Source organism: Spinacia oleracea, chromosome 3 (assembly GCF_020520425.1).
Source record: "Spinacia oleracea cultivar Varoflay chromosome 3, BTI_SOV_V1, whole genome shotgun sequence".
NCBI lineage: Eukaryota > Viridiplantae > Streptophyta > Magnoliopsida > Caryophyllales > Amaranthaceae > Spinacia > Spinacia oleracea.
Genome location: NC_079489.1, coordinates 9,148,433 through 9,163,515, shown reverse-complemented (window position 1 = coordinate 9,163,515; position 15,083 = coordinate 9,148,433). Strand labels below are relative to the sequence as shown.

The 15,083-nt window shown below is 35.2% G+C and overlaps 1 protein-coding gene and 1 long non-coding RNA gene across 14 annotated transcripts in view; both read right to left on the bottom strand.

The window, feature by feature from the left end:
- The window catches only part of LOC110799140 (uncharacterized), a 132,063-nt gene extending 117,758 nt beyond the window's left edge, over positions 1–14,305 (bottom strand). For 12 of the 13 annotated variants that reach the window (XM_056838605.1, XM_056838599.1, XM_056838607.1 and 9 more), the window contains exons 1-2: positions 13,953–14,304; positions 13,515–13,607 (exon numbers count right to left, since the gene is read on the bottom strand). In XM_056838605.1, the coding sequence (XP_056694583.1) occupies positions 13,515–13,607; positions 13,953–14,022 (163 nt within the window). In that variant the 5' untranslated portion in view covers positions 14,023–14,304. Of the gene's footprint in view, positions 1–9,186; positions 9,679–9,798; positions 9,874–9,965; positions 10,141–11,172; positions 11,303–12,000; positions 12,505–13,238; positions 13,413–13,514; positions 13,608–13,952 lie in introns of those variants that run through there. The other variant, XM_021990658.2, reaches the window with a different exon arrangement.
- On the bottom strand, positions 83–6,450 carry LOC110786130 (uncharacterized). The gene is made up of 4 exons (XR_002532790.2): positions 3,359–6,450; positions 1,722–1,786; positions 1,301–1,418; positions 83–441 (listed from the first exon to the last, which is right to left on the bottom strand). It is a non-coding gene; the product is annotated as an uncharacterized lncRNA (long non-coding RNA).
- Positions 14,306–15,083: the final 778 nt, after the last annotated feature.

The window sequence follows — 15,083 nt, the reverse complement described above, 5'->3', positions numbered from 1 at the left end:
CAAGAACAAATTCTCTAATAATTATAAACTCTTTATCTTGTTAAAAGAATTAGAGCACAATTATATGTTAACTCCAACTTGGTACCTGCCAATATCTTTAGCTGGCATTAGAAATAATAGTGTTCCTTTTACAAAGTACATACATAATTAATTTGGATAGCTAAGCAGAGAGTTGTTGCCATCCATGGAGTTCAAAAAAGATACACTATTCTGGCGTGGCGCTACGCCTGCAACCCCCATTAGGACTAGAAGAAGCGAGATTAGCGTCGTCAACTAAAGTTTTATACATTCTAGTAGAGGGTCTGAAAAATACTATTTTGGGAGTGCAAAATAAAAATTCTTCCTAGCGGTTTTCGCCATCAAGTCAGCCAGCATATGTCCATATTAGTAGTTCGTCCTTCATAGATAAACACGGAGTCCTGCAATTCCTCAAGTTTTTCCCTGCAATCATCAATTATCATTTTGTATCTCGAGTTACAGCAGGAAATACCGGTTATGACATTCTAGCATAACAGCAACAATCTCGTTGTTAAGATATAAAAGAAATCACACATTCCTACCAGTCGACTTTTGTCTGCCTTTAACAATGCTTTTGATGAACTTTCACCTTCTTTTATCCCCAGGAAAGGTAAATCCTATATTTGTATGAGCTTGATGGTAAGAAACATCATCTCAGAAAAATTATTGATCTCAAAATGCCACCACTACGTCGACAGCCTTTGAAATTATCCAAAATACACCCATCTAGGTTAAAGTTAGAATAAATTCTACCTTTCCAACGAAAGCTAAACAACCTCCTAAATCACGACATTCTTACAGCAACTAAAGTGAGAGCACCATCAGCAGCTTTAGCAAATGCAGGTGCTTTGGTGAGCAACGAGTCGTGGAAACTGTAGGCACACAAAAAAAATCTACATTTCCCTAAAGCAAACAGCCAGTAATTTATCATCTTTCATTTTCCCATTTGTACCCACAAAAAAACCCAGAGACTCCAAGTAGTAAGTGATCTAAATACATCATTCTTGTGTGCACGATTTATTTCTGGTATAATGGTATCTTTCTCATAAAACTCTGAAAAGATTCCATCTCTATCAGAAAAGGGAGGTATACCTTGCAGAGGTGGTTCCAATTTAATTGGTTTAGATTAAGAGTTATCAAAAGCTTTTAAGGGTTAAAGAAGATATATTTATCATACTTTCTTTCCATTTTAAACTCTTCTTTTCAGATTCTTCTGAGATTTAGATGAAGATAAATATAATAATTCATTCACATTTCAAGCAGCAATTTCAAAAAGAATCACCTTCTGGGCAGCTTCGGCTGTTTCAAACTCAATATGGTCAAAGCCCTAAAATCAGCATCAGCATCTGAAGCAGATCTTACTTGTACGATCTTTCCTGCACTCTTGAAAAAAGTTCTTCCTGCAATCAAGAATAATGGTGTTAGAAAGAACCTTGGAAAATATATCAAAAGAAACATATATCACATTCTGTTCATCGATATCAAAAGAAAGATTTCCAGCAAACAGTCTTTGATCCAGTAGCTTGAACTTATGGAGTATCAGGTGGTTTAGGCTGCAAAATAAATTAACATTCGGGACAAACTTACAAGTGGAAGATGCTATTTTCAGCCCACAACTAACTGAAATTAATATTTTTCGCATACACAATTTCAATCAAGGAGAAGATATGCACAAATTTTCAGCTAAAGAATTAGGTACACACGGTTTTCAAGGCAGACTTCGTTGTGTCCTCAGCATCAACCATTTTCACATCACTGCATCAGTATCCTGAAGAAAACAAGAGCATTTAAAAGATGTTCTCCCCCAACATTCACACTCTAGGACAACACAAACGAAAATCACAACCCGAGTACCACATATGAAAAAGCATTTGCCCAAGTTACAATCATGCAAAAGGAAGGACTGCTGATGTGAACCCAGCAAGTAAAAACAAATAATAAAACCAGGGGGCCTGTTTCCTCAGTTCATTTAACAGTTTGGATACATACAGGCAACAGCCCTACAGAGTAAGTAGTAACTCTAAACAATGCAGGTAATTCATGAACTGAAATTAGTTAAATCATTAATGCAACATAATGCTTCAATCAGTGTTATTAATGTTGAGTTAATGCTTAATATATGCACTTATAGATTACAATTTAAGCATAAAAAAAATATAATTCAGGAGCGACAATCTAATGAGTACGTGAAATAATTAAAACGTGTAAAAGAATCATTCTTACTAACACTGACATTATATAAAGCCGCATAAAAAACATGGAACAAAAGACAACTCACATAAAAAAAGAGGACATTCCAATGCAAAATAATTTCAATAAGCTCGACAACATAATCACATACACATGTTGGCTACAAATCCCCCCAAGCCAATTACATGGAAATGATGGAACATTTATCAATTAACTACTACAAACAGTATAATTACAAGCCAAACACGGTGAAATACACGAACACATTATATAACATACCAACAACTATCGGTAACCCAACCATAAAGACAACAAGCACACATATCCTTGGTAACGAAATTTTCTTAATTTGCAACTATAATACTCAAGTGCAACTAAACCCACCCTCCGCAGTTCCAAGTCTTAATCAATCATCATTTCATCTTCCCCACCCCTTTCTTAATTCACCCAGAAGTCGTAACAAAAGGAACTTGGTTCACATTACATCTACACATAATTCAACTAGAATAAAATCCAGCAGCACATTATTGTATAAACTCCAAAAATCGTAAAAAATGAGGCAAAAATAAATCCAAAAGAAAAGTAATAAACTCTAAAATGAAATTGCTATTTAGATTCTTCAACACCTACATCCAACACAAAAATACAGAAGGAAAAAAATTACTCCCTCCGTATTTATTTAAGGGATACACTTGCCTTTTCCGGCCGTATTTATTTAAGAGATACACTTGCCATTTTTAGTAACTTATCAACCCCACCATCTGCTTAAATAATACATCTAATTTACCCTATGACCCACCATCCCACTAAACAAATAATTTCATAACCCCACCCCCACCTCCCGCCCACCAAAATGACATGGTCCCCACTTATTTACTTATTAAAATATCTACCCAACCCCACTTACTTTATTATTTTATTTTATTCAATTCTTCTTCTTAATACCCGTGCCCGGCCAAGTGTATCTCTTAAATAAATACGGAGGGAGTAGTTGTTACAAGCCTAAAATCCCAGAGCCCTAAAAATTATACCGGTACAAAAAAAACGTTAACGAAATTGAATTGAGAAAGGGATTAAGAAAAAAGAATCCATTCACTAGAAATCGACCAAATAAAGCATCTTAGTTGATGAATTAAAGAAACTAACTTACTTGGGAAGTTGGGATGCAAAGATATTATACTCACAGATCCTTGCAGATTGGAACTAAACGCCACTCAAAATTGGAACAATTCAGATAATTGGTGAAGAGAGAGTTTGAAATAGGTTGAAAGGGGGAAGTCTGAAGTTGAGTGTGAACTTCATCGAAAGTGCAACGAAGAGTGATAAACTCCCTTGCGAGCTACATACGAGATAAGGAGCTTAGCCATGCCTTCCCAATCGATGTTCCTTTTCTTTTCTCCTCTTCCATTCCACTCCGATGCATCGCCAAACATCAAACAATTGTAAAAGTTTAGATTCTAAAGCACCAAAAACCCCTAAAAAATCAAAATTTAAATACATATACCTAGAAATTTCTAAAAATTCAGAAATTGAGAGAAGATAAGAAGACAAATTCCTGAAAGTCCTCTGAAGTTGAACAAATGGCGATAGCTTGGATAGGATTTAACACGGAGATTGAGAGAGAAGGGGATCAAAGAGGAGAGAGGCTGATGAGTGCGGCAAAAGTAATGGCTTTTAGTTAAAGAAATCAAATCGAGACCAAATGAAAAGAAGAAGACGATGGCCAACTTCAATTAAAGAAACAGATGAAGATTCAGCACAAAAATGCATTTTGAAGTTGAAAATTGTCGGCAAACATAGAGGAGAGAAAATGAGTTTGATGAAGAAAGCAGGAAGGAAGAGATGAAAGAAATAGAAGAAAAGTAATCAGCATAATAAGAAAGAAAAGGAAGGAAAAAAGAGAACGGAATAGATGTGGGTAGTGGGATTCGGAACCAAGACCAACTCAATTAAGAACATAGAGCTGGACCTTCAAAAGTTTTTAGCCTTATGAATAGCGAATGTCATGCTTTTACCACTCAAACCACTATTGATAAGTATAGTATATTGAAGTTGGTGTACTTTACAGGTTAGGGATACTCTTACTAACTTCTGATTATTATTCTCTCCTCCTTCATTCCTTTTCATCAAGGGGCGTATTTTTCTTTTAATCCTCATTTCTTATTCTCGTCCTTATATAACCCCCTATCCTTATCACTCATTTTTTCCCCCTATCCTTACAAACAAACAACGGATAAGAGTAAATTTGGATAATAATTCCTTATCCTTACACACTATCCCTTCAAACAAATGAGTCGTCAAGCTATTACTCACTCTAATCCCAGGTTAGCTTTTACAGTTATTTTTACTTTAATAATATCTCTCTTCCCATTACAAAATATTTGGGTCCCACAATCTCTCACATTCAATTAAAAGATACTCACTATCTTCTATCACATCTAATTTTCAATAAAATAATATTTGATAACCAAATAACAACTTATCTCCTAAAATAATATTTGACAAGTTAAAAGTGTAAAAAGTAATGTGGGATGGAGGTAGTATACACACTACGTACCAACAATTTATCAACAAAAACAAGGGAAGTTTAGTGTTACTGAGAACCTAACACGTACTTCACTTCAACTATACAATAGCCTTTTGAGAAAAGCTCTACCCATATAATCCATTAGTTTCTTTCTTGCTACTTCTTTACTGACATTGTCATGAAAATTACAAAAATTGATACTGCCAGGAAGATTATTTGACATTCATTACAATGCCGCAACATTTTTACTAGTCAGGACTTAATCACAGATATTTTCAACTTCAGGTTACCTGCTTGCACTATTATCTCTTTTTTCGAAGGTTCCACCTTAAGAACCGTTGCCTTTGTTCCAAGGAAAGGAAATTGTATGGTATCACCAACCCCAAGGATTGCAACTTTTCTACCGACCTCCAATGCCAGCAGCTTGTTAAAAGCAAACAGGAAGGCATTGTTGGTCATCAAGCACTTCTAAACAACTGCAGAGTACTACCTCCCCTGGCCCAAAATAAAGTTCCACATTTTCATTTGAAGATGTTTTATAAAGAAGTCTCCATTTGTTTTTGAAAGCAGTGATATTCTCATACATGCCCCTTTATTAGATGGTTGTTTGGATTATCACATGCTTTTAAGTTTTAGTAGCACCGGAGGTTAAATCATGCAAATTCAGCAAGAAAGCTGTTAGATAATCACATACGTGTTCATACACACCGGGGCGGATCTACACTGTCCGGGCCCCAGGGAACATAATTGCTTCGGTTTTGATACACAACAACATAAATAATTAAAATAACAGGTACTCTTTTTTCAAGATGTAAAATAAACAGTCAAGTTCTGCAATGGTAGTTCGGCTTGCTCTAAGTTCCTGCTCTTTGGGAGAGGTTTAGGTATCAAATCGCCTTACACAAACAAAAAAAGATTGTACCCAATGCACATGGCTCCCTCTGTTTAGCCCAGGGTTGGGGGAAGGTCCAAATGTCCCTTATTTATTGTGCCAGTGATTGTTGATGACACTAATCTTTTCATCATGATATTGTGACTTTTGAAGAGACTTAGTGCATTACATCAAATGTCTTTGTCTAAGGAATATTTTTATGCTTTTATGTTGTTTAAAGTTGTATTATTGGTTGGATGGTTGGTGCACCCCTTGATTTCAAAATATTTTTTTTCTAAGGAATATCTTTCATCATGTTATTGCGACTTTTGTACAGACTTAGTGGTGAGCACTGGACACACAGAGAAACCGGGAGTTAAAATTGTTCGGTCCTGGAATCTTTTATTGACGCTTAACCATACTCATATAAAACTGGAAATCTCTTTGATTGAAAAATGCAAGTCAAGGGTTTAAATACTTTAAATTTTCGAGCCAGACAAGGATGTAGTGCCAACTCCCGATAGGTTCCTTACTAAGGCTATCAGCTGAAGAAGGGTAAAAGCCACAGTATAGGCATTGCAGATCAAAATACGGTTCTAATAAACAACTAAAGGGATACAGGCATATAGCACGCAGTACACACAGTCAAAGACGGCCTGTAATTGATAGTTTTAATTATAAAGCTAAAATTTTGATAACAGTGGACAAGCTTAAGTACGTACTCTTGCAGAAGTTGATAATAACAGATCAGCTGATCATAACCCCTCCCCAAAATCCCCAAGAAAAGGAGATCAGCTCGCACTAAGTCTAAACAGCAGTAGGTTTCAAATTTATAATCAGCATTACTTACAGATCAGAGATTTTCAACTCAGATAAGGTTGTGCTGCGTCTATATATTCTTCCACATTTAGCTTGAACTTCTACATATCATATATGACCTGCAACATTGCAAAACAGTAAAGCTTTTTCATATACAACAATCAAATTTTCAGAATTCTGATCAAGAAAAGTGAAGGCCACAAGCATGACAGTAACTGGTTGCCCATAGGTCGAGTATCTGCATATATAGGTTTTCTCATTGCCAGACCATTTTAACTTTTTAAGTTCCAAATCCAAACCACAGAAAAATGAGTTAGAAGAGGGGAGAGAAGTAAATTCATAATGATCAACAAATCAATGTTGGAAGTTAAGAAGAAATTATTTCAACATCTTCTTGTGCGACTTCTTTTTGGCAGATATTTGTTCTAAATTTTCTTCTCCGAAATTCGTAAGGAAATAAAAGTTCAAGTCCCAACTTATCAAGACGACGCCAAGATGAACTAGATAAGATCATTAGAGGATAAATAAATTTACAACACAGAGATTTATTAATAATACAATTTATACATCAGTCCAAACAAGGTCAAGGGAGATGACCAATAACAGTGGGGATATATCATAAGTAGCATATCTTTTTGTCATGAATGTAGAACAAATAGAAAAAACAAGTGTTAGTGGTCATACAGCAATGGCATTAGCGGCATCCGTTTTAGCTCCCCTCGGATTGCCGTTGAAGTAAAATAGGGCGATATGGTTTAGGCAGACACGACTTCAAATACTTCTTGGCAGAGGACAGGTTCCTTCTAATGAGAGGCCATAACTCACTCTAGCATTTACCTGCATTGAAGTGAAATGAAATGCTGGGAATAAGAAATCAAGAAAGTGATCTGATTTATTAAATTAGCAGACCACTAGTGGGTCGATATGGAGCATAAAGGATATGGATATATGGAATCATTAAAATGAAGGGTTTGAATGAAGCAAAACATACCTAAATAGTTGCATGCTATGTCATCCAGGTCCAGCTTAATCTGCTCAAGATATAGCAAAGCTCCAAGTTAAACCAAATAAAAGACACCATCTATATCAAGATAAGTATTACCGTTTCTGTTAAAATCCAAAGAATGAAGCAGATGCATAGAACTGAAATGCTTACCACAGAGCTCGTTTCATTTGCAATCAGATTGTTACAAAATGATCAGAGGAAAACAAACGGGGTATTGAAACACAGAGCCCAAGCCCTTAGGGAATACTCCCTTTTTGTTTCACCTCAGGATTACTCAGAAAAGGATGTCCCAACTTAATGTTAACCCAATTTTTCCCACTATATTGGGACCCACACCAACCACTTGTCTCTCTAATATTTCTCTTGAGATGGGATGGAGCGAGAGATCAAAGACACAGCAAAGCATGAGATAGATCAGAACTGCTGACATAAGTACATGTTCACATGGAAATTTTCTAGACTGAAAAAGTAAACATGTCCATCTTTTACTTCAGAGTAATGAAACGAGTCCCTTGCTTTCAGGGTTCAAAACCCAAAACGGTACCGGTCAAGAAAAGTCAAAAGTCATTACCTTGCTTTCAGGGTTCAAAAATCAGAACTCAAAACAGTACCGATCAACAAAATAACTTTAAAGTAGGGTCACAAGGTTTAGAGTAAGATAAAATTCAGCCCCGTAAAACAACAAATAAGAAGATATAATTCAACAAAGCAGGCCAAGCCAGCAATATAACATATTGTGCTTCAACAGCCTCCCAAATGCATGACAAGCCAGCACTATAACATATTGTCCTAACTATCGTGGAAAGTTAAACGCCTTATCAAGGCATCAAGCTTGTTTGGTGTTTCTATGACAATCTACTAAAAGCCGAATACTACTAAACAGAATCAACTAAGTTAGAATAATGTTTATCATCAAACCTTAACTAATTAAGGAAGAGGACTACTACTCTTTTGTGCATCAAGCATGCATAATCACTTTGTGCTTTGTGGCTGCTGAAGCATCACATTTGTCCAGTTGTCCTTCAAAGCAGGCCTCATTCTTGGGTTCTCCTGAATATGAAACTCAACATTAGCAGCAATCTTTGCATAAGCAAGTGCAAAAGAAACATATATGACAGACTCCATAATCATAAGTCATAACTCTCTTTTTGAACGAATTCCTTATCAATCTTTGCATATAAAACTACACATTAGCAATCTTTGCATAAATCTATATTTATAAGCCGTAACAGCAGTAAACCCTTAAAAAAAACTTGTCAGTTGACGGGCTCCTTGTCTGATGCACTTTCTCCCATCAACATTACTTCATCCTGAATGAAGTTCAAATCCAAAGAATGAAGCAGATGCATAGAATTGAATTGCTTACCAGGGATTTGTTTCATTTTGAATCAGATTCTTCTCATCCTACGCCTGAAGGCGTTGTTTGAAACTTGATTTTTCTCATCTTTTGAGTGAATTCACTCAAAACATACAACTATCTCAAGCTATTAGTCGAGAATGATCCAAATTACTTTAAAGTAAACCAAACTTTAAGAGATATCAAACTATTAACCCTCCTTATAAAAGGCCTAATAAATATTATATTCAACTTTTGGCATTTTGTCCCTTTTTTTCTCAGTTTTCTACACATCAGCATTCAGTTAAATCAATTTGTTAAATCAATTTGGTGAAGTCATAACAAATTTTGAAGTGTTCTTTCTTTTCCAGAAAAAATGGTGAGAATAAAAAAAAATCAATGGCAATGAATAAAGATAGGGTCACAAGGTCTAGATAAGATAAATTCAGCATTGTAAAACAAAAAAACAATAAGATATAATTCAACAAAGTAAAGTTAAGTTAACACCGTCCCAAAATGCATGCCAAGCTGGCACTATAACACAACAGCCTCCCAAGTCCTAATTATCTTTGGCAGCGTTGAACTCCCTATCAAGGCATCAAGCTTGTTTGGTGATTCTACGACCAAATATTTAGAAACACTCTAATAAAAGCTGAATACTGCTAAGGGAATAAATTAGTATGTAGACCAAAATATTTAGAATACTTTTTATCAGCAAACCCTAACTAAGGAAGAGCACCACTGCTCTTTAATGCCTCAAACTTCTCCAATCTAGCAATCACATCCTTCAACTCTTTCTCCAGCATAATCATTTTGTGCTTTAGAGCCTGGAACTCCTCAAAATCCACTTTCTCAGGGTCTGCAGAAACATCACGCTTGTCCTTCCAAACAAGCTTCATTCTTGGGTCCTCCTGAATATGAAAATCAACATTAGCAATCTCTGCATAAGCAATCACAAAACAAACATGACAGATTCCAATCTGGGACGGAAGGAATACAAACTTTGCAAAAATTAATAAAGGTTTAACAACCTTTTGTAAGGATAAAAACCTTGGGCAAAGATCCTCCTCCTTCCAAGACACTTCATAGTCGGCTATGCCTGAACCCTAAGCATAGAGTTTGCTTAATCGTCAATAAAAATAAAATAGATAGAAAGACTTCAAAAAACATAAAATATTGCGTATTGAATAGGTATTACCTTTTGCAACGAATGCGAGCACAAGAACTTCAACGCATTATAGCAATGTTCATACTCCTCGTATTGAACAATCACTTTGCAATACACATCAGTTGAAATTGAATCCTTTTTTTTTGTTAAATGAATGTTTTTTTCATCCTTACCAAAATTTTCATCCTGAACAACGTCAAGATCCCTAATAGAAACAAGTAGAACTACATAAGAACAAGATTATATACAATAATTTGATCAATCATGCCACTTTTAAATCAACAACAAGATTGAACATCACTTCTACATCGGAAACGAACGAAAATAAACAACAATATAAGAAAGGAAAAATAATTTTAATAATCCAACTTTTAGGAGGCCTGCTTAAAATAGTCCCACTTTTTAGTTATTTCGGAATAATCCTACTTTTATGTAATCTTCTCAGAATTGGTCCTTAACCCGTTGTCACTCGTTAGCCATCGCATTATAAGTCAAACATAACATGTGTCTCTTTAAATGGGCAGATTTCTTAAATTTTTACTTTTTGTAATTCCCCTAAAAAATCAATATCAATAATAAAAATTAGGAAAAGTAGAGAGGAGCATATTAATGGATGCAATCGTGGATGATGGATTCTTTGGTTTCCATCAACAACAACCCCTTTTACTCTCTCCCCCCCCCCCCCTCTTCCACCACCGGCAACCTCCTTGCTTTTCTTAGGAGAGAGAAAATCACCTAATGAAGGCACCACCGGCAACCGCAGAACGCGACAGAGGAGGAGTGCAACAACTGCAACAATACTAAGGTTTCAATCAATTCCCAGAGTTGTAAGAATCCCGGAAAAATTGGAAGTTATACTCTAAGGATGGTTTAGGTAATAATGGTGGTATTAAGGATGAGTATTGGTGATGTTGATGGTGGTGACGGTTTTGGCGGTGATGGTGTTTATGGTGGCTGACTTTTTGTAAAGGGATGAGGGTGGTTGTTGAGGAGATTTGGTTAATTAAAATTAAAAAATTGTCTAGTATTAAGGTTGACAGTCACAAGAACCATTTTGAGAATATGAGAAAATTTATGAAATATGGCTTTAACTTATGAAGAAAATTTTGTCTCACTCTAATACATATATGTACATTTGATAAACATAAGCAAACAATGGTAATAAAAAGAGCAAGACATCATAAAGAATTTGAGACTCCACTCCATTTAACCTCCATTTGTAATTGTATAATTGTACCTGACTTTCCCGAAAGTCTCAAGAAAGATGCAAAGAAGCCTTTTTGATGGTTGGGAGGAGTCGGGTTGCTCAGCAAACCAATGAGATGGAATTCCATTCAGTATAATAGCAGGTGGATCCTCTGTCAAACCTGCCAAATAAGATATACAAGTCACTCAAAAAAGAATGGAAAGGAAAAAAAATCAAGATGTCATTCATGAAACTTGATACTAATGAAGTTACAATATCTCATTATGGGATGTTATAATCAAGATGTTATAATAGCAGGTTCCTTATGGATGTATGGATACCAATATCTCATTTCAAATTATGGATTTGGAAAGTCCACTGTTTTGATTGCATAGAATGAAACTATGGAATTGACCTAAAGTTTTGGTATAATTGGAAAGGCACATATAAGAGGATTTGAAATTCGGTTTTACACAATAACTCTATCATACCCAAGTCCTTTCTTCCACCAAAAGCACTAGATACTCCCCACTCTCCATAAATTATTGTGAAATGCCCATCATCCCAAGCACTTTCAAACATCATATTAAAATTCTGAATCTAGATTTTGAATACCTAAATCCGCCAAAGAGACAATTTTGAATTGAAGGTAAGGGTTACTAATTTAAAAAATTGAGAAAAAGCAATTGAAATGGAATTCATGTTCTCATACACAACCTTATGTAGTTTTATGTCTCCTAAATACTAAGGAAGTTGCTTAATACATATCGATAAGACTTGCATGAAATTAGTATTAGGTTAGAGTAACCTACAACAATCTCATCATTTCAGAAATTAAAGATATAAAAAAATATACTATATACAACATAATGAAAGTACCTGAAGTAGCACACATCATTTGTGTTGCATCTTCTGAAAAAGAAGGCGGAAAAACTTTGACTACGTAGAGAGTTCCATCACGGGTCACTTCAAACGTATCAAGTTTCTCAAAAAACTCGTTTCCTAATTTCAAAAGCAAGCTAGTGGTTGGTAAGACAGAGGGTCTAATAAAAAATTCGCCTTCAACGAGCATTGTTAATTTACCCATCTTTTTTGGATTTGACAAATGTCGTACCCTAACATCTTTATGAGGAACAAAAATTCTTTCCTTAAACATCCAGGGGTGAGAAAATGGTCCTGTGACAATCTCTCGTGCCATTTGACTTGACACCCCATTACCAGATCTACAAAATAAATGGAAATCTAGCTTGATACGGGGAACTAAAAATACAGTAAAATCCTCAACTTGGATTCTTGTAGAAGCTGGACATGGCTTGGGGAGAGGTTTGGAGTTTGCTGCTGTAATAGAGGGTGAGACCCCAGGATAAGTGGTGGAGATATTACCTGCATTTGAAATCATCAAATGAGTACTAACATTTAAGAGCAAGAACAGCTACATAGTAAATTATTGAGTGAATGAAGGAAAATTGTCATCCATGAAACATCACTAAACTACAAACATGAGAATTAGCTTGCATGACTTTAACTCCTATGCGTTGGGTGTAGATAACTCAACTTATGTGATCTCAATCAGAATATCAGAAAAGGGTATGGGGATCTATTCCGAGACACCGAGTGAATCTACTTCACAATCAAATGGATCTCCTATCTGTTACTTGGTCATCTCTATCCAACTAGAAAATGTCCAATTGTCAAAGAAAAAGGTGAACTCTATGACCAATTGTCAAAAGAGAAAACCACTCACAAGGCATTCAAGTTTATAGACGTTTTAACATGTTTATTTATAAGAGGATGTTCCGTATGGCACTTATCAATAATTCAAGGTGAATTAAGTAAAGAAACTGTTCAAAAGGATTCACTTCAACAATAAATACTACACTTGGTAAAAAAAAGATCACCAAGAAGCATCTGGCCACATATTCCCAAATCAAATTCATTTTGAAACAATGACATCAAGAAAAAGCAATCAGCATACGACAAAGTCGGTTTGTTTGAATTTCAGTCTAGACCTATCTAACCATCATATAAATCATCTTAAGTGAACAAGTTCCGACTTAACAGTTAACACCACACAATAGTAATTTGAATCAACGAGTAATGATGAAAGCGATGTATACCACCATCCAAGGGGTCTCCAGCATCAGCAACCAGTTTATCTCCAGATGTAGTTGAGCCACTACAAACTCTGATATTCTTCCTGCTTATAGTCGTCTCCGGAACTCTCGATGTAGTTGAGCTACTACAAACTCTGATAGTGCTCTTGCTTATAGTTGTCTCTGGAACTTTATCACCTACAGCATATCACATGTTGAATGTCACATATCATGTATCACATTAAACATCTGCTGTAAAACCAGCATTCATACAACATATACAGATAAAACGAACATTACTTGGGGCCTCTTGTTCATCAGGGACATAAACCTTGTCATCAACCTCTGTCCTAGCAATAGCAGTATGTTCATCTCCGCGAGAACCTTCGTCACCTAATTTTTCAAACAACAACAACATAATCTTTATCAGACAAGATAAAGTGCCATAACCACGAAATACAAGCACCAATTTACAGATAATTGCAAACATTCATAAAGAAGGAAACAAGTAACAATTCAACTTTTTAAAGCAACAAAATTTCAGCTACCATGAAGGAAACAAGCAACAATTCAACTTTTTAAAGCAACAAAATTTCAGCTACTAACAAGGAAACAAGCAATCAGCAAACTAATATTCAATCATTCAATATTAATTAACTTTCTAAAGCAACCAATATGTCGTCAAAAAAATAACAAGCCATAAATATAACAAAAAATTGAAATTTTTTGACGACAAACCTGGTTCAGGCATGATGTCATGATCCTGGGTATCCGTTTTTCTTCTTTTATTATCACGAGGTGTTGACATTAGAACTGTACGAAGGATTAGGTTAAGAAAGGAGGAAGATTTCTGGGAACGCAAAGAGGAATAATTTAAATTTAGGAAAAATAAATTAAATTAGGACAAGATTTTAGGAAGATTGAATGATTAGGACAAGATTTCAGATTTCTAGGGAGAATTGGAGTAAAATAAGGAAGAACACATAGAAATAGAAAAAGTTGTATGCATCCCTCAAACTTCACTATGATGAATGATGATAGTCTGATACTCTGATAGATAGAAGATGATCTTGACTGTTTGAGCCTTGAGGGGATGACTTGGTTAACTTTATTAAAAAGTTAATGATGTTAAATTACTATTCTATCCGTCCTTTTTTTTTTTTGGTTGCAAATGAGAGGCTGATAAATTAAACTAATCTTCTATGCATGCGGTCCATTCCATTAATAAATGAAAAATTAATTTTTAACAGTTTCACCATTGGATGTTTAAGTCTCAAAATGAGTTTCAAGAAAAAGGACTTATCCTTGTAGAAAAATAAAAACCAATTACTCCGTATATGATTATTATTTGAGCTCCAATTATTAATGGTGATGCTCTAACGTAGGTGTGTTAACATTTATTTTTAAGTGTGGGCCTTTTTTATTATCATTTCAAGTTAGTTCTTTTATAAAAATGGGTTACTAGTCCCGTACATGGCACGAAATTATTAAATTTTGGCAAATTTGTCAAAAACCACCTTTTAAAATAGTAAATTTACGAAAAACCACATTTTAAATAAAATTTTGTAAAAAGAAACCTAAATCATATTTTTTTTGTCAAAGACCACCTTTGGTCGAAAATCGGTAGTTGATAGCATTTTCCGATGTTGACTTGACATATGTGTTGCACGTGACCCATTTTCCTCTTACTGTTTACGCCCTTTACCCCTCCATTTTCATTCTCTTCTTTACAAGTCATTTTCTCCTCTTCATTAACTCATCTCTAATCTACCATGGCTGACATCTAACTCTCCAACCTCCCCTAACTAATTTTTCCATAATTGAATTACGGAGTACTAATTTATTTTCCTCCTATAATGTAATACAACA